Consider the following 25,929-nt stretch of genomic DNA (forward strand, 5'->3'; position numbering starts at 1 on the left):
GGGGGGAGGGGGTTTGGGAGAAGGGGGTGGGATTATGGACATTGGGGAGGGTATGTGCTTTGGTGAGTGCTGTGAAGTGTGTAAACCTGGTGATTCACAGACCTGTACCCCTGGGGATAAAAATATATGTTTATAAAAAATAAAAAATTTAAAAAAAAAGTTAGCTATTATTTATTTATTTTTATCTCCTCTAGCGGACTGTGAGCCCCTGAAGAGCAAGGACAGCAGAAGCATTCATTTTCATGACCTTATCTCCCAGTGCCTTGCACAGAATAACACACTTGGCTAATGTTTGCAGATCAGATGAATATAATGAACTGTTTATAGAAAAATATGTGGATTATTAAGTACGATGAATAGTAGAGAATGCATTGCTCCAACAGTTTGGAGGCCTGTGGAAAACAGAGACTATCCAGAACACCAGCAGTCTGCCCTGCTCCTGGAGGTCTGGAAGCTCACTTACTTTCCATGGAATATGCAGGGTAGGGTTCATGGCCCCCAAGTCAGGGCAGCTGTGTGCTGAAGGGGACCCAGGCAGGACGGGCCTGCCGGGGCTCCCTTCCCATTAGCATGGCCCCCCAAGGCAAGAAATTTCTCCTCTGCAGTTTTCTTGCTCTCCCCCTTTCAATTTAGACAAGGTAGAACTGTGATCTCTAAGGATCCTCCTAGCCACTTTGGGAGTCTTTAAATCAGCAAATAAAAAAACTGGGCCAAGAAAGATGCTCCTGGAGTAAAAGAACCATTTCAAAGTCAACGCTGGAGGTCTAAGATCACCGTATTAAAAGTAATCACTGAGTGGAAACTAGCTATTTGAACGGACAAAAAGCAAAAATTTTTTGAAACACGTTTAAAATATAAAGATCTGACCCCATGGAATCAAAAGAATAAAGCAATGATAGGTACAGGCTCCAGGTTTCCAGATATTTTAATTCTCATCAGCCTGCAAACTCCTTGAGGGAAATAACTGCACCTTGTTGAGTGGCAACATATGACAAAGCTGCTGGCCCAAAATACATTTCTTCTTAATTTTATTTCTTAGTCAAGTGGCTATCCTGTATTTCCCAGGCTCCCCTGCAGTTAAATGTGACCACATAACTAGCCCTCATAGAAGCATAGAAGCCCATGCATCGAAGTGTTGGGTGTCATTTCCAGGCCAAAGCATTTAAAAAGTGGACTACTACATGAGGAATAAGAAGTATCTATTGCTTTTGAGCCATTACATTTTCACAGGCCTATTTGTTATAGCTGCTAACATTAGCTTAATGAATCCAGGTGCCTGGCACATACCAAAGACCTAAGTGAATACCAAAGACTTTAGTGAAACAGGATTAAGTAAGACCAGGTTCCTTCTCTCAATGTGCTGACTAACTAATGATGGAAGCAGAAACATGCCAAACATAATGCCCACTGCTGAAGTCTGAAAACAAAATTGGAGGCGTGGTGATTTGTTTGGAGGGGAAGATGGAGAAAGCATCAAAGACTTTAGAGCTGAGCCCTAAAGCTTAAATAGAACCCAAGCAAATCAGATGGGATTGGAGAGTCCAGACCCAGCACAAAGCATAAAGTACAGAAAGCAGAGTGTGCATTTGTTCACATTCAACCTTATCATTAAGTCTCTTTAGCTTGGTCAACACAGTGTGAGCTTATTGTGCACGGACTTTCCTTCCTGGGTCTGGCATCAAACAAACAGCCCTTTGTTTTTACAGTATGCTCATTAACCTTATTGCTTTTTTTTTTAAATATAAAAAGTTCTATGATGAATGTCCTTAGAAAGTGCAGAAGTAAAGGTTTAATGAATCATAACTCTTTTCTAATAAAATTCTTGAAGAACAAACTTGAGGCAGATCTATTACAACCGTCAAGGAGCCATGCTCTTAGGAATCAATGGATTTAAACTAAGTTTTCACATTATCAACTAAGCATGTAACAGTCTCTGGCTTACAAATGGAACATTAAGCCTCTAGATTTACATTAACATTTCCTCTTTAAGAGGAACACCAAACAGATGGTTCAAAGTTCTGTCAAAAGATTCTCTATATCCTTTGCTCATAGTTAAGTACCCCCAAACCCAAGATAGTTAACAAACCACTTCCTCCAAAAGTCTGTGAGTCCCTTCATCTGCAAGCACAGTACCCATGGGACCAGGACTCAGGAGAAAGAGCACAAAGGCTGGAAAGTATTGCCATCGCTTGGGTGGTGAGAGGAAGGATGTGGGGTTACCTGAAGCGGGGAAGGGACATGGTCTCTAGCGGTCTTCCAAATACCAATTTATGCTGGTTTTGATGGCCCCAGAAACTTGTTTAAATATAAGGGTAAAACACCACCACTGGGCAGACAAAATTCCATTTCAAGACTTCAGCACTTCTTAGACTTCAGAGAAGGAGTCTGGCTGCCTCACTCTTATCAAACACGAATTTCATCATCTGATTCAGAAACAAAATTCTTCTGCCCCCCAAGGCCAATTCATCCTTCCCCAGCTCTTTAGTACCTATCCCCAAAAGAGAGGAGGTTAAAACAAGGCAGAGGAGGGCTACCTTGATAGGAAAGCAACTCTTAAGCCTGCTGGACTCATTTCCCCCCTTAAATCTAAGAAATACTGCAGCTGCCAGTCAACACTACTGTGTCCATGAATACAGGAAAATGATAGCACCTGCCACCCTGCAGCATCTGAGGCCTTTTATTTTTTTTGGTAAATGTGGCAGGAAAGACTCTCAGAGAGAAAATCAACTGCTTTATCTGAGAGAAAGGGAAGCCCCAGTGCAGAGAAATAAGAATCATCGTGCCCATCCTTGGGTACTTTGTGCGTCTCCTCTCTGTGCACTGAAAGGGCTCTTTGTGTCACACACACACACACCCGGCGAGTCTCTGTGATTTATTAAGGGGAGGAGGGGCAAGAAGGGTGATTTTATTATCCCTCTTCTCTCTGAGTCCCAGCAAATCTCCGTCTGGGCCTGCCAGCCTCGGTGGCCTCTTTCTGGCCCAGTCCCCTCTGCCTGTGGCCACTGAGATAAGACAGGGGAGGCGACCAAACAAAAACCAGCCATCGATCTGGGGAAGTAGAGAGGAAATCCAGCGAGCAGGGAAGGGAGGAGAAAGGAGCTGGAGGGAGCAGAAGGGGTGGGGAGGCAGAGGAAGAAGAGCGAAGGCAACAGCACGAGGGACAGGGGAAGGTTGGGTGGGTGGCGGCACAGGAAGAGTGAAGGGGAGGATGGGGGAAGTGCTAGGGAGGTGCCAGAAATAGGCAGGAGGATGCGCTGAGGAAAGCGACGACCGCAGGAGGCCAAGAGGTGGAGGAGTGGGGCAGGGGTGGGGTGGGGTGGGATGGGGTGGGGAGGGAAGCAGCACGGGGCATCAATTATTAAGTGATTACATCATCCCTGACATTAAAACAACACACACAGACCGAGTCCCCGCGGGGGGCCCCCGAAAGGAGGGCGAGGGTGGAGTCTGGGCCAGCCTCGCCCCCCAGCCAATTCCCATTCTCACCCCGCGCCCGCTCGCAGGCGAGGAAACGGGCCCCCATCCCTGCGCCACCTCAGGGCCGCACCCCGCAGAGGTGTCCTCCGGCGCGGCCGCGGGAAGACTCCGAGCGGGGGCAACTCCCCGGCAGCCCCGCGGGGCGCCCGGGAGGCGGCGGCGGCCGGGAGACTGCAGCGCGGGGCCCCGCGGCGGGGGCGGCGCAGCGCGGGGGCGCGGGTGGCCGGCGTCTCCGCAGCATCCCCGCCGCCCTCCCGCGACGCATCCTCGGCCGCTTACCTGCGCGGCGCTCAGGCTCCGGAGCCCATTCACATGGTCTTCTCCCCGCCCTCCACCGGCGCGACCGAGGCGACTCCGCTGGCTCCCCGGTGGGCCCCGGGAGCCGGTGGGCCTTCCGAGAGCGCCGAGGGGGCGGCGCCGGGTATCCCCGGCCCGGCGGCCCGATCCTTCTGTGGCACGATCGGCGGCCGCCGGGCGGTGCGGCGCGGGCGGCGGCTTTGTGTGCGCCCGGAGAGCTCTCGGTGCGCTGGCTGAAGCGCCGCGCGCCCGGACGGAAGAGGACGCGCGGCTCGGAGGGCAGCCTGCCACTGCTTTCGCGGCCGGCCGGCGGGCGGGTCTCGGCGGCCTTTGGTCACGACGACCCCTCCTCCTCTCCCGCGGCAGCCCCCTCCCCGCCGGCTCCGCTCCTGACAGATGGCGCAACTGCAACAACGCGCCGCCGCCGCCGCCGCGGCTGCTCGCAGCTACTCACGCTGATGCTCCGGCCCCTCCAGCCCCAGCCCTGAGTGAGGACGGGGCGGGCCGCACGCTGAGAGAGGCAGTCCCGGCTGCCCTATCAACGCACTCGTCGGGAGCTGCGTCGGGCTACCATTGGTGTCTGGCTCGGGGGCGGGGCTGAAAGGGGTGGGGCCACCGAGTGGGTTGAGCGTTACTGTGGCAGCGGGCATCCTGGCGTGCGTGCGGTGTGGGTTGTGAGAGGGGATGCGAGGTTGGAGGAGTTGTGTATGTGCTTTTAAGGGTTGTGGACTTGCGAGGTAGTGGGTTTGGGCGGGGGAAGAAGGGGAGAGTGTGAGCTGCAGTTTCTGCTTTGCGGAAGGTTGCAGCTGCCACTGCAGAAAGGCATCTGTCATCCCCCCCCCGCCCCGCCCCCCAAACCATGGGAACCTGGCTTGGGAAAGGGCTATCTTGGTTTTCTGGTGTCTTTTCATTTGAAGGTGGGAGGATAAATTGGGAAAGTGTTAGTGGTGAAAACGTTTTTGCTGATCAAAATGAAGAGTGCGGAGCAAGGTAGAACTCCATCACAGAAACTTGGAAAAACCAGGAGAACCGTGGAAACCCACAACTAATATTAATAATAATAAAGGGAACGAGGAAATTAAGATTCATCTGTTAGTCTCCTATTTTCGTATTTGTCTTCAAGCATATTTATCTTCAAGCAAAAGTCTGCAGGAAGTATTACTGAAATAGGGGGAGGGGTGGAGAGGGCAGGTGACCACTTAGGAATCTGAAATCACAGTAGAAATTTGTTGGTATAAATTTTCCCCAAATCATGTTTAATTGTAGCTATTGGTTGTCTTTGGTTTCTCGTGACATTTAGCCTTCTCATACTTTATTCCTTCACGGAATCTGAGCTTCTGCTCAGATTTTCCTTGTTGAAATAATAGCTAGTTTCATATACAGTCAGGAGTGCATCAGTCTTTATTTCCTATCCAGCTTTTCTATGGCAGGATGTAACTTCATAAAAAGAAACACTTTGGCTTCCTGATTTTCTTTATAGTTAATTCCTGTTTACTGAAAATTCTCCTTTAAGGCATGCTCAGATTCATTCTTCTTAGTGATTTTGGCAAGAACCTTACCCTCCCCCCTCAGCAAATCTAATGTTCTGAGAAATAGAAGTGAATTAACGTCTGCTTCTATGCTCAAAATCTATATTACCTTTCCGGCCCACTAATTTTTTTTTTTTTAACAGTAGTTTAAAACTATCAATCGCTTTTGCTGACTTCTTTTTGTACACAGTACTTTGAAATAATTTGCCTGGGGGACGTGCTTGGCTCAGTCAGAAGAGCTCGTGACTCTTGATTTGGGGATTGTGAGTTCAAGCCCAACATTGGATGTAGAGATCACTAAATAAATAAATAAATGAAAACCTTTTTTTTTTTTTTTTTTTTTTTTAGAAATTGGCAACATTTATTAAAGGATCCCCATTTTATGGATGAGGACAAGAGAACTTAATAACTAAACTCAAGGTGATCGTACAGGGTAGTTACCGTGGGGTGTTACTTCCTCCTTAAACAAAGTGATAAGTGAAACCATGTTTAAATTACATGTCTGGTAATTCATTCCACAGCCCCCAAGAAATGGAACCACAACAAGAACTAGAGGATTTCCATACAAGAGAAAACCAACTTCATCTAGCCAAGAATTGTTGATCTCAAGAGAAGGGACTCCTCTTCCTTAGTACTAGCCTGACATGACTGTCCTCGATTTGAACTGGGATGGAGAGGCAACGGTCTAGAGCAATGGTTCTCAAACCTTAGCGTTTTTCAGAATTACCAGAAGGGACTTGTTAAAATGCAGATTGGTGTTCCCCAATCCCACAGGGTCTGATTCAGTAGGTTTGAAATGGGACCCAAGAATCTGTACCTCTAACAGTTCCCTAGTGTTGTCAGTGCTGCTGGTCTGGGTACCACATCTTGAGAACTGCTGGTCTAGAACCAGGCTGTCCAATGTGGTAACCACTAGCCACAAGTAGCTGTTAAGTACCTGAAATGTACTTGTGTATTTGAAATCTGTCTGGTGCAAATTAAGATATGCTGTAAAGAAAAGACATATTGGATTTCAAATATTTAGCATGAAAAAAAAGAAATGTAAAGCATCAAATTAATTTTTATATGGATTATATGTTAAGAAGATAGTAGTCTGAATGTACTGTGTTCCCTAAAGTAGATCATTAAATTTTGCTTCACATATTTGTTTTTATTTTTAAATGTAGCTACTAGAGAATATTTTTTAAAGATTTATGTATTTATTTGAGAGAGAGCACATGCAGGGGGAAAGGCAGAGGGAGAAGGAGAGAAAGTCTCAAGCAGACTCCCTGCAGAGTGCAGAGTATGGGGTTGGGCACAGGCCCCAGGCCAGAGGCTCAAGGCATGGGGGCCCAAGCTGGGGCTCGATCCCAGAACCCTGAGCTCGTGACTGGAGTTGAAACCAAGAATCGGACACTTAACAGACTGAGCCACCTAGCTACCCCACTACTAGAGAATTTTGAATAGTATATGCAGCTCACATGACATTTTTTTCGGATAGCAGAGTTTCTGATTCCCTCTCCATAGCACACATTGTCAGCACCTTGATGAGGCAAACCACTTAGTCTTTGTGGATCTTTGTGTTCTCATACACAAAATAAGGGAGTAGTAAAACTGATCTCATACTACTTTGTGAAGACTAAATGGGCATGGAAGCAGTGTATGCATACCTTCTTCCTTTTTTAAAGATAAACGGTCCTGTGCTCTCAGGAAAACCACTCTTAAGATAGGGACCTCCTTGGTATCCCACCGTGGATTCAGCTTATCTTATGTGAAACCTGGAGTAGGTGAGGTAAGACGACTCCCAGTTTAAGGTTTCTTCAAGAAGAGTCACTTTTTAGTATCTGACTCTAATAGCTTCTTGATCTAATTAGTGAACAAAAAGAACAGACAATGCAATTAAAATGACAGATTAACCTGCTTCATCCTGTTTTTGTAATTCTTTCCTTGCCTAACTTTTTATCTGTTGCCCTTCTTAAAAGTCATTTTAAATGGATTTGGCCTCCTCAGGAGGATTTGCTAATGGCCTGAACAAGTATATAGAGTACTATGAGGGATTTGGATACTATTCCCCATTTTGATCTACTGTGCAGGTGTCTGCAGACACCATGATTAAAGGTCCATGGCACTGTCCCCAGTCTACCTGTGAGAAGTCGTATTGCCTCTGCACCCCTGATTTCTTTAAATTTTCTTATGGATAGTATGTATTATATACAAATATATATATTTGTATATAATATATATTGTATATAATTGTATATTATATATATTGTATATAATACATATATTTGTATATATATTTATATACAAATTTGTATATAAATATATATATATACACACACACTATATATATGTATTATATATTGTATTATATAAATTAGAATGTAGGCATTGTTCTAGAATTTTGCTTTGATATGGCCAGTATTACTTTTAATTTTTCCCATTTTTATGTTTCTATTTCTTTACCTTTAAGTTTCCTATTTATTTTGTCTCACTTGAATTTCTTATCTCCTTGCTTTTAAAAGTAACATTTTCCTTATTTTTGATTTTGTTAGTTAAAATATTTTCTCCCCTAATGGTTACATTTAGGTTTAATGTTCTCTTAAATGTTATCTCAATAGCAACACATATGACAAGAGTAAGCGTCCAGAATATAGAGTTCTTACAAATCAACAAGAAAATAAAGATGAACACTCTAGTTGAAAAACATCAAGCAAAAGAAATGCATCTCCAAATGGCTGGTACACATGTAAAGGGATTCAACTTCCCTTGCAACCAAAGCAATGCAAAGATAGTTTTTTCTCCCTGCACAGTTGGCCAAAGACATAAAGGATGTAGGGAAATGGATAAGCACACCCTAATGTTAATTGGCATAGCACTTCCAGAAGACAGTTTACTACCGTTTCTGAAAAGTATTTTGAAAAGTATATGCCTTTGACCCAGCAATTTTGCTTCTGTGAAAGAACATAACAAGTTTGCAAAAATATATGTGTGATGTGAGTAATTGGAACATTGTTTATAATTGTGAACAACTGAGAAAAGTCCATTGTTAAGAGATTGGGTATATAAACTATGCTATGATAGAACACTCCAAAGTCAAGAAAATAATGGTGATGGCATTTTTTTTGTGTGTGGAGAGATTTTTAAAATATATTAATATGTGTGTATATGTGTCTCTATATATGTATTTTTATGTAAACATATTCCATTGTTCTAAAATTATAAATGTAAATTTTCATAAGAAAGCATGCAAGTACATACATAGAAATTTTAAGAGTGATTTTCCCCAAGTTATCAAGTTATAGGTCATCATTATTTTCTTTATCTTTTTCTTAATTTTCTGAACTTTTTGTATTGGCACCCATTATTTCACAGAGGAAACAATAAAAGTTAAACTTTTTCCTGTCTCTGATACTTTAATTTTCCCTTTTGTCCATCTTTTATTTGCCCCGCTGATTTCTGCCCCTTTGAAGGAGTCTTGCCACAAGGGTGTATCCAGGAGAACCTCCCTGCCAGGGCCAAGAGGGTTAGAGACCTTCTGGTCCCACCTGCCCACACCCACCCTTCTAGCTTCTGGTGGACCTCCTTGGCACTTGTCAGAATGATTCTCAAAAAAACTTTACTGACTCTGAGAGCAGAAGGATGCTGGGAAACTAGCCCCAGAGCTAACCTCTCTGTACCTGGTACACCTGGTTTACCATGAACTTCTTGCTTCTGACATCTCATATCATCAAGTTCTTATAGAAAGAGCTTCATACTTTAAAATCCATAATGTTCAGAATATAGCCAATAGATGGTCCTGGGAAAATCTCATGTGTAACGGGAAGGACCCTCCCTACTACACCCCGGCCTGAGTTTAGGAAAGGGCGTAGGAGTAGGTGGTATCAGACCCCCCTTTGGAAGAAGACCAGCCAAGCTGCTGACACTGGGATTCTAGTGGCACTTTATTCCAGCTCTCTCATGTTCAATTTTACCCAGTCTGAATAGTTGCTCCTCTTGGCAGGTCACAGCAGAGCCTTCTTGGTGTGTGGCTCCTCAGCTTCCTTCCCTTTTAAAAAGATGGAAACTGGGCTAAATAGGTAGGAGTTATCATGAATGAGGTTCTAGTGTCCAAGTCCACTGACCTCTGCTGTGTGCTCTTAAGGTCTCAGGGTTATTACTGGGCAAGCTGGGCCTGTTAGGGAGAAAGAATTTGCCTTACAGAGGAAGAGAGGCCATATCCCATCCAATCCACAGGGAGAGTGGGAAAGGTGGTGACGACTGAGGATGGTCTTCTTTGATTCTTTGCCAGACGCCCCAAAGGAGGCCTGGATCATTGTCTGGGTATGGGACTAAGTCAACCTTGAAGGTCCCAGGGGAAACACTTTTGATTTCACATATCTGTTTTCCAACAGCTCTTCTACAGGAGCCCTTGTAGGAGTCTAACTGGAGAGGCTCTCTTGTCATAGGATGGCCTGTCCCTTTCTTTCACATCCTAAATAGCTGTCCCTCCCACTCTGACCAGACTTGATAACTCACTTGTATTTATTTTCTGGCTACACTCCATGCAGTGATAGTGCCTGAAGTTCCTCCTGTGTGGCTGAGACTGTGGGGCAGATAACTGGATCTGAAGCCTCAGATTTCCCTGTTTGCAGGCATAGGTTGGTTAGGCCTGATCACTGGGTGAGCTGAACCTGATTTACCATCCCTGGGGAGACATTCAAGACCTACATAGTGAGGTTCAACAGGAACTCTGTGCGCGCGTGCGCACGTGTGTTTGTGTGTGTGTGTGTGTGTGTGTGTGTGTGTGTATGTGTGTGTGTTTGCTCGGGTAGAGCTCCTAGAGTGTGCTCTTGATGACTCAGATATTTTTCTGGTCATAGCCTGATACAGTCCTAAAGAAAAGAAGATAATGTCTCAACTTTCTTTCTTTTTTTTTTTTTTTTTAAGGTTTTATGTACTTATTTGACAGACAAGTAGGCAGAGAGGCAGGCAGAGACAGAGAGAGGAGGAAGGAGGCTCCCTGCTGAGCAGAGAGCCCGATGTGGGGCTCGATCCCAGGACCCTGGGACCATGACCTGAGCCGAAGGCAGAGGCTTTGACCCACTGAGCCACCCAGGCGCCCCATGTCTCAACTTTCTAATTACTTTAGTGATCTACATCTGTATGAAATGTGGATTTTATAACATTTATCTCACCACTTTGAAGAGTTCAAATAGTCTATGTGTCAGGTTGTCAAAGGAAAAGAATGAACAGACAGAAGTAAATTACTTTATCAGTCAAAGTTCTCAGTTACAAGCATTAAAAACTCTGTCTATTTTAAGCAGAAAAGGAGTTTATTAGAAGGATATTGGGTATTTCATAGAATCAGTGTGAGGACTTGAAAAGGAGGCTCAACAGATAAGCAGGAATCGGGAATTACCACCCAAGGGCACATCTGAGGGAGGTCTGTTGAGGCTGTCCCATGGCCACGGAGGTCTGTTGGGGCCGTCCCACGGCCACGGACTTCTGCCACTCCTGGAGATGGATTCCACATTGTCTCTTCATTCTCGTCTCACTTGCTGAAGACTCAGATTCTCGGGTGACAGCATCCTGCAGGCGGGTCCTACTGCAGGTGTCGGGGCTGTTGGAGAGAAGAAGGCAGAGGAGGGGAGCAGGTATCTGGCTTTATTCAGCTGCTGTGGAAAATGGTAAGACCTTGCCCCTAGCCAACTCAGATGATAGGACTCTTTCCAAAATAGGAGGGGAAGTGGGATATTGGGCCATAATTTCAAAAACGACTATGTCCCTCCCCCTGTAATTGTTCACCCATATCTCTATAAACCTCAAATTTCCATAATTGAGTGCCATTGCTCCTTTTTTTTTTTAGTTGTCTGGGTACAGTATACTTTATTAGACCCCTCCCCTTCTTCATGGGGTCTGGGATGGAAAGAGTGGAGGTTGGGAGATTCTCAGTGTTTTGGGGGATAAGTTGGGGCAGGGATTCCCCAGCAGCTGAGGGCCTCTCTCTTCCTCTTGCTCTAGTTGGGGGTGGTGGTTCAGGGGGCTCTTACTCCCTGGAGGCCATGTGGACCATAGGGTCCACCACTTGGTTGCTGTAGCCAAATTCATTGTCATACCAGGAAATGAGCTTGACAAAGTGGTCATTGAGAGCAATGCCAGCCCCAGCATCAAAGGTAGAGGAGTGGGTGTCACTATTGAAGTCGCAGGAGACAACCTGGTCCTCAGTGTACCCCAAGATGCCCTTAAGGGTGCCCTCTGATGCCTGCTTCACCACCTTCTTGATGTCATCATATTTGGCAGCTTTCTTCAGGCAGCAGGTCAGATTCACAACAGACTTGCTGGGGTTGGGGACACGGAAGGCCATGCCAGTGAGCTTCCCATTCAGCTCAGGGATGATCTTGCCTACAGCCTTGGCCGTACCAGTGGAAGCAGGGATGATGTTCTGGGCAGCCCCTCGGCCGTCACGCCACAGCTTCTCAGAAGGGCCGTCCACAGTCTTCTGGGTGGCAGTGATGGCATAGACAGTGGTCATGAGTCCCTCCACAATGCCGAAGTTTTCATGGATGACCTTGGCCAGAGGAGCCAAGCAGTTGGTGGTACAGGAAGCATTGCTGACAATCTTGAGGGAGTTGTCATACTTCTCATGGTTCACACCCATCACGAACACGGGGGGGTCAGCAGAAGGAGCAGTGATGATGACCCTCTTGGCCCCGCCCTTCAAGTGAGCCCCAGCCTTCTCCATTGTGGTGAAGACCCCAGTGGACTCCACAACATACTCAGAACCAGCATCGCCCCATGTGATGTTGGCGGGATCTCGCTCCTGGAAGATGGAGATGGACTTCCCATTGATGACAAGCTTCCTGTTCTCAGCCTTGACTGTGCCGTGGAATTTACCGTGGGTAGAATCATACTGGAACATGTAGACCATGTAGTTGAAATCAATGAAAGGGTCATTGATGATGACAATATTCACTTTACCAGAATTAAAAGCAGCCCTGGTGACCAGGCGCCCAATATGGCCAAATCCGTTCACTCCGACCTTCACCATTGTGTCTCGGGCACGCGGCTGGCACTACACCTGAAGATGCGGCTGTCTGTCGAACGGGGAAGAGCAGAGAGCGCCACTGCTCATTTAACAAAAATTTATTCCTTTCCAGTTATGGTTCTGTTTTCTAGCAAGAGGGGGACAGGCTGGGTCCCACACTGACATTTCTCTAGCAAGGTGTACAGTACCTTCTTGAACATAATGTCTCCCATGAATGATCTTTAACTTTCGTTTATTCCACATTCACGTGGGAGGTAGCTGTCTCTGGGAGTGAAGGGTTTATGACAGGTCTTATAGAGATGTGAAGCTTCTGAGGAATGGGAGTATGGGTAGAATTTTTACCCTGGCTCTTACCCTGAGAGGCAGCATAGGAAGCTCGTAAGAGGGTCTGTCTGCTCTAGTTTCTTCCTGTTTATTATTGTCCTTCACGTAGGAGACATTCTTCTTGTGGTTTCCCAGCACACAGTGATTCCCATTTTGGGGGAATAGCTCCCAAAAACCCAGAGGGGGCTTCGAGAGACCATGTCTTTGTGAAGTGACCTTATAACACCATAGCCTAGCCATTGCAATGGAAGTAGGCACTTATCCCATAAAGAGCCAAGTATTACTTACCAAGAATTTAAAAATTAGATCAGAGATATACAGACTTGAATGTATTAACAGGAAAAGCCAGCTGCCATCACAAACCATCCCCAGATCTCTTTGTCTGTACCTAGCCAAGATTTGGCTGGGTTTTTGTTGGGCAACTTTTCACAAGGTGACTCAGGGACCTAGACACCCTTCACAGAGGATTTCACTGGATTCTTTTCATACCACTGGGAAACAAGGGAAAAGAGAGAATTGTGTGGCAGTTTTCAGGAGTCAACAGAAAAGGGACACGTAGTGCTTCTGCTAACATTCTAATGGCTAGAAATAATCACAAGGCTACCCCAATAGGCAAAGGAGCTGGGAAGTGTCGTCTAGCTGGTGTAAGCAGGAAAAAGAGGAAATAGCTTCAGTGAGTGTCTAGCCAGTGTGCTGCGTGGGGAGATGGTAAAACTGAGCTGTGCTCTGGGGAGATGATCTACCAAGTCCTGCTGCTGAGGTCCCTTCAGCATTTTGGCTTCTCTTCCTCTAATGTGATTAATCAACACCTTCTTGGACCCACTAAAATATTGCAGTATCTGCCCGATACACATCTTCCTATGTTCAGGGTAGCCAGATATGTTTACGTGTGTACAAGATGGTGTGTCCATAAGGACAACAACTTCAGCATTTTTTAATCACAAAAGATTGGATATCTCAAATATCCATAGGTGATTACTCAAAGAAATTAAGGTACTTGCAATTCTTTGTGCCTTAAAACAGACTAAATTATTTTTTTAGACCTGGTAGAAAGCGTTTATTTCCCCTTTGCCTTCTACTTTAGCAAGGCTGACCCAGAACCTGCCTTCACTAATCTGGGGGAAGTTAAGGGTTGGGAAAAGAATAAGGTAAACTGTGGAATTGTCAAAATATACCCATGAGGAATAAAACTTGAAAAGTTTTGAGGAATACAAAATTGCATCTAGGATTCTTCAAAGAAGAATTTTGCCCCGCACATGCTAAGAACAGATACTGATGCCAATTGAAAATTAGTGTCATCTCACATAAGCCCAGTGTCTTATGTCTTGCCCTCTTGCTGTACAGCTTGATGAAGGGTGTTAAGTTTAAAACAAACAAAGCAAAATGTGGACCAAGTTCATAAAGCAGCCCCCAAGATGAAATTTAGATGGCAATAGCTGAATATAAGCTCCAAATTTTAAAATCATCTTACATTTTTGTTGTTTGTGTTTATGTGAAAACACTTGGGTCTGTCGGAACCAAATATAAGAGCAGAAACAGTTACGTGGGGTGTGTATTTAGCCAGTGTGGGTTTAGAATCTCAGATCCCTGTTACATTTTAAAGGCTTTATTTTCCTAGCTTATAAATCAAGGTCAACTGCCCTAAACTTTGGAAGTCTCAGACCATTCTGAAGAAGCAACTTCTTCATATGGGCCATGGAATCCAAAGTCCAATGAAAATAGAGTTGCCAGAGAAGATCTCAAATAGAATAGTTTATAGAAATCTCAAATAGATAAGCTTATAGAAATCATACTCATTTTAAATTAAGAGAATCAAGTTATTAGCAATGGTCTACTAAAAAATCGGGAAATATTTCTTGCCAGTGTAAAACTGAAAGTTAGTCCATCATGCATTCAATGTGTCATTTATCTGAATTCAGTTTAATTTGCAATTTATTTTATTTAATTGCCTTTGGATAAACCGTACACACTCCCTCAACACTTTCTCACACATTATCTCAATAGAAGGAGAAACACTCTATTTCTATTCAAATCTGAAATTAGACAAGGACAGTCCTTTCACCACTAATACTTAACATTGTTCCAAAAATTCTAGCAAGTACAATAAAACAAGATGAAGGAACCACATGTATAAATAATGAAGAGGAGACAAAATTTTTATTATTTCCTGTTGATGTGATTGTCTACCTAGAAAGACTAAGAGAATCAATTGAAATACTATTAAAACTAATAAATGAATTCAGTAAGGAAGCCAATTGCTAAAGATTATGAGGTTCCAAAAACAGTGAACAGGGTAAAGTGTGTAGGCAAAATCACAAAATTCTCCAAATTGTCGCCAAGATACTGTATACATGGAGATTATATATATAAGTCTATGCACTATATCTGTGTAGATGTATAATACATACAGTATTTACAGAGTATGTATGTAAAACAATTTAACAGTACTCATTTTTTCATGGCATAACTAATGTTAGGGTATATTATTATAGACATATATGCTGTATTTCTACCATAGACAAAGAAATCAATAACTTTCTTATATTGCTAGTTGGGAATTATCTTTTTTTAGAAGTTCCATTTACAATAGCAACTAAAAATAATTAAGGGTTTATGCCTTGGTTGGAGTTTCCCTAGAAGCTAACCTTGAGACAAAGACAGAGACAAAGGTAGAGTTGTTTACTGAAGAGTGATCCCGGGAACCTAGTCTGGGAATGAGCAAGAGAGACAGAGAGGGGAAAAAAGTAGAAGTGTATCATCCATTTAGTGTTTTCTGGGACGGTTAGAGGCTCATCCCACTGGGTCCCTCTGGGGGATGGCATGAACATATTTCCAGGGACTTGAACTCCAGATTTCCAGCTGGCCTTGCCAGCAGGCTTAGGGTACTCTTATGGGCAGAGAAGACCCCTTGTACAAAAGATCTCTCGTCCCGGGGAGGTCCAGCCCTTGCTTGGCACATCGACAGGAATGCCTAAGTCATTTGGTAGGCAGAGCATTGGCGGGGCCTATCACATGTTAACCTAAAAAAGAATGGGACCTATACATAAAACCATACATTTTTACTGAGACTCACAAATTTACAAGCTTAAATGGAGAGATGGACATTGTCCCTGGGGGGGAAAGACTTAATAATGTTAAGATTTTAGTTTTCTCCAAATTAAACTATATATCAAATATAATTCCGACTAAAATTCTACTGGGTCTTTTTTTTTTTTTTTTAAGGTTTTTTTTTTCAGGTAGGGAAAACATGAGTAAGAATAGTTTAAAATGTTTGAAAACTTTCATGGAGTCAATATTACCCTTGAAAATCCTTTAAATAATGAGAGCATATTGACTTTATCAGATAATAAAAGAATGGCCCTGGGATAGGGATAGACAGACAAACAAAGGGAATATTTTAAAGATTACAGGAACATACTCAAATACTCATTAGCACATAATATATATGCCAAGTGACATTTCAAATCATCCAAAATGAAAGGAATACTGAATAAATACTATTGGTGTAAGTTAAACCTTACATTATGTCATATAGCAAAACAAATTCCATATGGATGTAAGATTAAAATGTAGATAATGTAGTATTTGCAGAGTATGAGATAAGTCAAAATAATGAAGATAATGTAGATAAGTCAAAATAGTGAAAATAAAACAAATAAGGTTGAATAGAATGGGCAAGTCCAGCCTAAGCTTGACACCTGAGAGAGAATCTTAGGGGACAGAAATGATAGAAGTGAGTACATTTCCAAAAGTGGAAAACATCTATTGACCTAAAATACCACAAACAGAAGAGAGCAAACGATAAAAGAAAAAGAAAGCATTTCTATACGTAATATATAAAAAGTGCTTGAAGTTCTCGAAAATCAATAAGAAAATATTAAAACACTGATAAAAATTAAACTGAGCAAAGTAGCCATCCATCCACTGTTCAACAAGTATTTCTTGAGAGCCTGTTCCATGCTGTGAAGAGAACAGGGAGTATGGACTAGACGTACTGAGATAGTGGCCCAGGAGAGGCCTCTAGAGTCTCTGCATACAAACCAAGAACTTGAGGATCAGGAAGAGACTTCTAAGTGAAGAGGAGAGGAAGTGGAAAGAGCATTTCAGTAGGCAGCGACAGCACGTCCAAAGGCCCTACAGGAATGGGAAGGAGGCCAGTGTGGTGAGGAAGAGGGTCGAGAGAGTGGTAAGGAGTGAAATGGAAGAGGACGACAAGCACCAAGTCATGCAGAGTCTTACTGATTGCAGTAACTAGTTCGGAATTTATTTGAAAATGTATGGGTAACCAATGAAGGGCGTTAAGCAGGAATAACATGATCAAAGGTTAAGATCTATTTTGGAAAGAGAAGTACTAGAACGAGAAGACTAGAAAGGGAAAGCAATCAGGAATGACTCTGGTTTCTAACTCGAGTAGCTCTGAAATGGTAGTGGAGTTTTTAAAGTCAGGGGAGACTGAGGAAAGAGAAGGGGAGTTCCTCTTTCTTCTAGAACATGTTGAATTTGAGATTCTTGTGACAACATGCACGTAGAGAGGTTACTGTCAGTTGAATGTCAGAGTCTGGAACTCAGGAGGGAAGTTTTGGTTGGAGATGTAATTAGCATAGATGGTAATTGAATGGAAAGTGAGTGAGATCACATAGCCAGGGCCCAGGATTAGGCCATGAGGGGTTAGACAGAGGAGAGTGAGGAGGAACGGTATCTCATTGGCCCATGAGGTATCTCAGTGGGCAACAGAGGAGAGCCTTTTAAGGAGAACATGGTTAGTGGTGTCAAGGACTGCCAAAAGGTCTAGAGAAAGGAGATCAAACAAACAATTCCAGAATTAGGTAAAGATGAGATAACTGGTGATGGGTGGAGGGTGGGCTGGGAGGTCGGTGAACAGCCGCACTGAAACAGGCAAATCTCAAGGACAAAACAAAAGTGTCCATGAACAATGAAAAAGCATTTCACGTCAGTAGGAACCCATGAAAAATGAAAACAGAAAAGGCAAATCACTTGTAAACGATTAAATTGGCAAAATACTGAATATTCCCTAAGGGGCGGGGTGGCATACGCTCCTGAAGGAATTGTAAATTCATGTAACATTTCTGGAAACTTAGCTGTGTATTCCCCATTTTGACTCAGCGATTTTATTCCTAAGAATACATCTGAAGGAACTAATCAGGGATATGTGCAAAAATTTGGCTGTAAGTAGTTTTGTCACGGTGTAAGGCGTAGAACATAGTGACATATTGGAAACAACTGAAATGCTCAACAATAAGAGACTGGTTAAATTATAATATATTGTTACAATTCAATTCTTCGCAGTCACTAAAAAATATGTTGTAGAAGGCTATGAAAGAACACGAAAGAGATAATAGCGTATGTTACAAAACATGCAACGGCTCTCATTAATTTAGTGCTAGTATGTACCAGCGGTATTATTAGTGCTTTACATAAAGTAATTCATTTAATGGTCACTAAAAAAACCCTATGAAGTAGGTATTATTATTACTCCTACTTTATAGGTAAGAAAACCAAAGCCAAGTTTGGTTAAAGAAACTTGCCCTGGGCTGTGTAGCTGGCACACAACGGAAACAATACTCTGTGGCTGTCTTAACTAATATTCAATTTTTACTCACAGCAATGGTATAGATATAGATATAGATATATGATAGATATCATATAGATATATATATCATATGTATCATATATATGATATATATTTATGTTATATAAATATATATATTTATTATATATATTTATATATCATATATATGTTCATATATATATTATATATTCATTCAGCTAATGAATCCATAATGAATTCAAATGTTACACCTTGTGGTGGAACTGTGGGTGATTTTTACAGTTTCTTGTTTTGTTTCATTTTGTTTTCTTATCTATATTTTTTAAGGTTTGCTACAAAAAATATTGTTTTAGTAATAAACCAAAATAAAATATTGTTTTAGTAATAAAATAACTTGAAAGAATAAATGAGTGTTTTTTCATATGCAGAGATCAAAGTTTTCATATCAGGATTTATGATATGCCTTAACAGACAAATGGACCTGTGGCCTAATTTCTGCCAGAAAAAAAGTAGGTCATTGACCATAATTTCAAAAGCCCATGCTTTTGAAGCAAAGTCATCTTTTTGGTCAGGGTCTCCTGGCTTCTCACTGACGTAGGGGCCGCTTCTGAGGTGGGCAGTCCATTCACTCAGTTATGTGGAATGGATTACGTGGTTTATTTTGGCTGGGTGCCAGGAAGACCTTTAATGACAGACATTCTATGTTTGGGAGCTTTCCTGAGAGTTCTCTGTATGATGCACTTAGGCCTGGTTATTCTTGCATTCAAAGTTCTTCTAAGCCAAGATTGTTAGAGACACACTTTATGGTATAGACCTTCAGTGCCTCGGTGACCCGTTTGTGTATGTCTCAGAATAAATTCAAAATTATTTCCTGGGGAGAATCTTGACCCCTGTGAGTAGTGTCAGCCCATCTCTGCAGGAAGATGGTCGTGGTGGCGGGAGGGGGTAGCTAGCACATGGTTTTGTTTATACCACAGGTCAAGTCCTGTCTCTGGAGATGTAAAACAACAAACATCACTGAAGTGTCTGGAGGGCGTGAGGGCAGATTTTCCTTGAGGTGGTGAATGCCTTCAGATGTAGGAAAGAGACCTCACCTGCGTCTTGGTTCTGCTACTTAGTAGCTGTGTGGCCTTGAGCACGTTACTCAGCCTCTCTCAATTACAGTTTTCTCATTTATCAAAAAGGTTTAAAAGCCTTCACTTTAAAGGATTGTTGAAAGGTTAAATGATATAATGTAGTCTAAACTCTCAGCGTGGGGCCAGGAAAGACTTCAAAATAGGTTAGGTAGAAGCTCAAAATATCTGTTTTTAATTATTTCAAAGATACAGACTGTTTGAAGATGAAGACTTGAGAAGATGACAGTGATCGTTTTGGTTCTTATTCCTCATTTTACAAATAAGGAAACAGGACTTGAGAAGTCATTTACTGTATTTTAGTTTTTTGGGGTTTTTTTGTGTGTGGGGGGGGCTCGATGTTATGCTACGGTTTGGTTTTAGAACCAAGGCTATAATTTCCTTAGTAACTAGGAATGCTTTCAGCTGCAAATAACAGAAAAATTCAGGAACAGTGGCTAAAACAAATGGACTTATTGTTCTCATATCAAGAAGTCTAGAGATACCCAGCAGCTGGCTTTGGTTCGTCTTCTCAGTGGGGTCATTGACAATCCAAGCTCTTTCTTTTCTTTTCTTTTCTTTTTTTCTTTTTTTTTTTTTTTAGTTTTAAAGATTTTTTTATTTATTTGTCAGAGAGAGAGAGAGGGAGAGAGAGTGAACACAGGCAGAGGCAGAGGGAGAAGCAGACTCCCTGCCAAGCAAGGAGCCCGATGTGGGACTCGATCCCAGGACGCTGGGATCATGACCTGAGCCGAAGGCAGCTGCTTAACCAATTGAGCCACCCAGGCGTCCCCTCCAGGCTCTTTCTATCCTTTTTTTTTTTTTTTTTTTTTTAACCATCCTTGACATATTGGCTTTTCATCCTTTCCTGGTTGCCATATGGCTGTCACGGTCAAAAGCATCACAACATTCAAACACCAGAAACGGCAGAGGGGTGAGTGGATTGGGTTGGCCTGGAAACACCCAGACAGAAAGACCTTCTCCTTACACACCTTCTGTTTTTACCCAGAGCAGGAACACGCAGCAGATTTCCCCTTATATACCACTGTAAAGAATGGGATCACAAGGTCATCTCTCCCCAGAACAGAGGCCAGAACTGTTTCTTATCAAAGCCTCTCTTCCTAATATCAGAACATGGTAGGGGATCTGTTGGGAAAGCAACTATAGAGTCTGGCCAAGTCTCTATCTCACGACAGCTGAGTCCCTACTCCTTTCCTCTTCCACGATGCCTCTCTGCTCTGATCCTAGTCTATCTGTCTATGTTCTGTTGCTCTGCCTATTTTCCACAGCATTTCTGACAGGGACCCTGCAGATAGGATTGCTGAGTCTCTATTTCAGACAAATCTATTCACTAATTAGTTATAAAAACAAAACAAAACAAAACTCTTTTGTCTGCTTTATCACCCCCAGAGTTCTAAACACCAAAAATCTAGTAAACCCTGAATGGCTGAAGAAGATTTTTGGTTTGCAGCCAAGCTATTAAGCTTTTAATATAACTTAAAGTTTATTAAAACTTATATATTGGTTACATACATTCATAAAATGCATCTCTCTTTGCAACCTTTAAAGAAAAAGCCAATAAATCCAGAGTGTATATCGAAAGCCCTTATATGCTGTCAGAACCCACACTGGAATAAAGAAAACATACTTCCGAATGCAACTTATTTCTCTTGAGACATCTTTAGGTAGATTTTTATTATAGTTCAATTTCTAGTGCTTTCTTTGCTATGAATGCATTCCTCACGAGTTCCTAAGACAGAGAACAATTACTAAGGATACAGCTGTGGTCCAGTCAAGTTACATGTTTCAATATTCCCCGGGAAAGCACAGTCAGAACTTGACAGGGGTGCCTGGCTGGCTCTCTCAGGAGAGCATGTAACTCTTGACTTCAGGGTTGTACTTCTAGCCCCATGTTGGTGGTAGAGTTTACTTAAAACAAAACAAAAGAAAAAAAAAATGACAGGCCAGGTGATATATTGATAGGAAATTACTGATTTAAAAAAAACAACATCGGAGGGGTGCCTGGGTGACTTGGTCGGTTGGTTGAGCTTCCAACTCATTTCTGCTCAAGTTATGATTTTGGGGTTGTGAGATGGAGCCCCGCATCAGGCTCTGTGCTGGGCGTGGAGCCTGCCTCAGAGGCTCTGTCTCTCTCTGCCCCCACCCCTTTTTCTCTCTCTTTTTCTCTAAAAACAAAATCACTGGAAAACTTTTACTTTGCACAGACTTTGGCTACCTGAAATGCTCAGAAAACATACGGTTATTTTAGAACTAAGATAATACAAGTTACTTTAGCAAATACTACATCATATTTATTCCAGCTAAGAGGGTAACAAGGTTGAATCTTACAGTTCTTGGTAGGACCTTGTTAACAAGAAGCCATACATGAATTTGATCATTAAATCATTTGGAATCTCTCTTCTTCTTATCTTCTATCTTACAATACCCAATATTGTAATTTTTTCCAGCAACACGGTCTTGGAGTTCTGCCTACATTTCTGGTAAATCTTTTAAGACTCAGGATTGCTCCAGGATTTATTCTTTTGAAATCTATTAAGAGGGTTTCCTCTCTGCTAACCCCATGGTGTGTGTTCTTTCTTTCTTTGTGTTCCCATAGCTATTTCCACTGTGTCTTTCAAATAGCACAATGCAATGATGAAGAGAGGGAAACTGGCTGAGAATTTTGAAGATTGGAAAATTGGGTCGATGCCAGAAAGTATGAGCCAGCCTGTTTTCCCCCTTTGCTCGTCTACTTGTTCAGGCCACTGAAGACTGGAAAGTCTGAGGCCAAAAAAGATATGAAGCTTATCTTGTGTCAGTAGAAGCAAGCAAATGCACAGGTTTGCACCTTTTAAGCAGTGTTGTAACTATTCCGTGCGAAGAAAGGGAGCTCTCAGGCAGATCCATGAAAAATGATATGTGTGGAAACAGCATTGCAATCTGAGAATTTAAAAAAAATTATTATTATTAGTTATTATTATTGTTGCTACTACTTCTGAAATTCTGGGTCTACGTCATCTACTTCCTAGTTCCTGGTATTTTTCAATCTCATGTCTCTTGTCTTTGGAAAAGGAAAAGAGGATTGGGGCTTTCTCTTTAATTGGACACTCATTAAAGCCCAGGCAGCAGCAGGAGCCTTTTCCATTCCGAGGAGGAGGAGGGGCTCCAGCCAGGAAAAGGACAGAGCTAAGCCCTGAAGCCCCCCTGGAGGGAGTCAGAGATGGACCTCAGCAGGGGCTTAACTTTTCAAAGCTACTCTTCCCTTTTGGAGGCGAAAGAGGAGGATCAGAGGGCTGAGGTTCCCTCCGAGCACTTCTAAAACCCACTTAGGACTCAGCACTACTGAAGCAAGACAGCGATGTACACGGTTGGTATGGCCATTTCAGTTAATGCAGTTGGAAAGGAAAACACAGGCCTACCCATTTGCAGATTTGCAAACAAAAGCCCAGGGCTGGCACTGTGACCACCCTGTAGAGCCCAGGTAATCATTACCACCATCATCTTCTTTGCAAATGAAAGGTAGTCACATTTTTGCTCACACATCCTCAGGGAGTTTCTGGCAGGATGCCCAGGAACTACTGCTAACGGTTACCTCTGAGGAGGGGTCACAGGGCAATGACAGCTGGAGGGGCTCTTACCATCCATTTGCTTAATATCATCTGTTCTGTCGGAACTTTTTATAGTAGTTTTATTTTTAAATAAACCAACCAACCAAACAAGTGATTCAGCTTGTAAGCTATTGAGTAGACATGATGTTTTCAATGAGCCACTTCACTACTTAACACAAAGAGAGGCAGAAAGAAGAAATTGAAGAAATCTTTATTTTTCTAGAGTACCCCTCCCCCAACCCCAAGACTATAATACCAGGCCCGTCCATTCAGACAGAAAGATGGACAAGACGAGGATGGCCTCTTAGTGCTGGGAGAAATTGAGCTTTAATACGGTGCGGCAAATCTGGGCGCACCATGTTGGATTTCTCCTTCCTTTTACTGTTGACAGATTGGAGGTAGAGTCTTCCGACAGCGCAAGGGGGGCTTCAGGCCTTGCTTTTCAGAATGCCATTGTCTCACCAGGTTGCTGAAGCCTTCTTCCCGCAGGATTGCATGCATGGCTTCAGTGGGATTTCTTTTTCCTGTTTCAGTTACAGCACGTAAATTGAAAACTTAAAAGCCCTTGGGTTAGAACGAATGAAGGCTGGGAATAGATGTATCTTCTTCCACTTGGAGCCCTGAATACAAATCATTGTTTAGGCATGAGGAGAGAGAGGGAAGCAGGGCTGGAGAGAGAAGAGATGGACTTAATGGGCATAATCTCATTTTATAATTAGAAATAGGAAACTTAGATCTATGGGTATTTCTCAGAGATCATACAGCAATACCACAAGACTGTCTTGAATTCTACAACTAAAGTACTTCTTACAAGAGATGTGAATCTATTCCTTTGGCAAATCACACTACAATGTATGGGCCCAAGAGGAGCCTCCTACTTAAAGAACTCTAATTAGGAATATTTTTATAAAACTCATTTTATTAATTCTCTTCTCTCTTTTATAAAGGCCTCAGCCTTTTTATTGTACTCCTTTTTTCTTCTCATCAAATAGACTTAATTATGACGCTTTCATCTTAAAACAAAAAGGAACCCTTGTCACTAAAATGTCTCCACTAGCTACTATACTTTCTCCTCCCCTTCACAGCTGATTCTTTTTTTTTTTTTTTTTTTTTTAAGATTTATTCATTGGGGTGCTTGGGTGGCTCAGTCGGTTAAATGTCTGACTCTTGATTTTGGCTCATGTCATGATCTCAGAGTCATGAGATCGAGCCTGGAGTCAGGCTCTGTGTTCAGCAGTGGGTCCACTGGAGACTCTCTCTCCCTCTGCCCCTGCCCCTTCTGCTCACGCTGTGTTCTTGTTCTCTCTCAAATAAATAAACACTTAAAAAAAAAGAGAGATTTATTTATTTATCTGAGAGAGATAGAGAGCACAGGGGAGAGGGCAGAGTGAGAGGCAGAGAGAGTCTCTGGCAGATTCTGGACTCGATGTGGGGGCTTTATCCCATGATCCCGAGATCTCGACCCCAGCTGAAAGCAAGAGTTGGTTGCTCCACCAACTGCGCCATCCAGGTGTCCTGCTAAGATCTCTCAAAAGGATGGTCCCTCCTTCACTGAGGCAGTATTACTTCCCTGAAGTCATCAACTTCTTGATATGAAACCCAACACATATGCTTTGGACTCATTTTACAGACCCTCCAGTGTTCTTAGTCCCTGCTGGAGCGATCTCCTTAAAACATTTTCCTTCCTCCTCCCAAGGGTCCTCCTATTTCTCCTCTTGTTCCTTCTCATTCTCTTCTTTGTGCTCTGCTAGTGGTGCTCAGAGGTCAGCCATCTCATGCTTAAACTTCAGAGTTCTCATTCCCTTTGGGATTGCATTTTTATTCACTTAAATATTTTTTGAGTTCCTTCAGTAAAGACTTATTTACTGAAGGAAATAAGTCAGAGTTCCTGCCCACTGAGCTTGTAGTCTAATGATAGTGACTTTCACATATGCTAATGACCATGACCACCAGAAACCCAGCCCAAATCTTTCGGGTTCTAGTGTGTTCTTGTGTGTTTGTCACCACTTCAAATCAAACCTATTTAAAACAGTAATGTTTATCTTTCCATCTCTACACAAATACTCTCCTTATGGGAGGCTGGTAACTCTATCTACTCAGTAACCCAAGAGACAATGGGACAATTTCTTGGTTTCTTCTTTTCCTTTAGCCTGGGCATCAAATTTTTCACCCAGGTTCGTTGTATTTTCTTGAACATGACTCAGATCTGTCCTCAATACCCCCTAGTCCCAATGTGTCCACCTTACTTCTTACAGCTATCATTTCTTGTCTCCTACTGGTCTTCCTGACTCTATGCCTGCCCTCTTCTTTCTTTTTCATGTTTCCTGAATATTTCTAATTTTAGTATATGTGCTGCCGAAGCGAGCACCCTGAATATTTCTAAAATGCAAATGTGATCCTGTCACTTATCGATTAAAAATCCTCTGCTCCCTGTTGCCTACTGGACAATATCCAAACTCTGTACTATGACATGCTAAGCAACATACTAGATGTATAGTTGAATATCTTTATAAACTTCCATACCAGCTATACTGGACTGTGAATTCATAAGTAAGTCCCCGTGTGTTCCCGGAATGCATTGGCTGTTCTCAGGCCTTTGTCCCTTTGCATAAATTCCTCTTCTTCCTGGAAGGCTTTTCTTTCTTTCAACTATCTACTTTACATTTTTTCTTTAAGACCTAGTTCAATGTCACGTTGACCAAGAAGGCTGCTAAAGCATCAGTCTGGATAAGGCACCTTCCTGTGAGGTTTCCTCTCACATAGGACTTACCACATATGTCTATTCTTGTATATTATATTCCTGTATAAATATGTGTTTATTGAATGAATTATTAATGAATGGTGAATATAACCTCTTAATTTATGTTAGAATCACAGAGTTGTAATGCTGAAAGGGATCTTACTGAATGCTTCATCTACAAAGGAAGAAACTAAAACTAGTAGATAGCACCTATTTTTTCCCCCTTTTCATGCTTACTGAAAACTTTTTTTCATATTTCTCATCTGA

The 25,929-nt window shown here is 42.6% G+C and overlaps 2 protein-coding genes across 5 annotated transcripts in view; both read right to left on the minus strand.

Annotated features, from left to right (window-relative positions):
- FYN (FYN proto-oncogene, Src family tyrosine kinase) overlaps positions 1 to 3,845 on the minus strand; it is a 210,310-nt gene extending 206,465 nt beyond the window's left edge. For all 4 annotated transcript variants that reach the window (XM_059401223.1, XM_059401225.1, XM_059401221.1 and 1 more), the window contains exon 1: positions 3,757 to 3,845. The gene's annotated coding sequence lies outside the window, so the exon portion shown is untranslated. The remainder of the gene's footprint in view (positions 1 to 3,756) is intronic.
- Positions 3,846 to 11,310: 7,465 nt separating this feature from the next.
- Positions 11,311 to 12,378, minus strand: LOC132017492 (glyceraldehyde-3-phosphate dehydrogenase-like). The gene has a single exon (XM_059399276.1). It carries the CDS (start codon positions 12,310 to 12,312, stop codon positions 11,311 to 11,313), a length of 1,002 nt encoding a protein of 333 aa, XP_059255259.1. The 5' UTR covers positions 12,313 to 12,378.
- Positions 12,379 to 25,929: the final 13,551 nt, after the last annotated feature.

This window comes from Mustela nigripes, chromosome 5, assembly GCF_022355385.1.
Source record: "Mustela nigripes isolate SB6536 chromosome 5, MUSNIG.SB6536, whole genome shotgun sequence".
Classification (NCBI taxonomy): Eukaryota; Metazoa; Chordata; class Mammalia; order Carnivora; family Mustelidae; genus Mustela; species Mustela nigripes.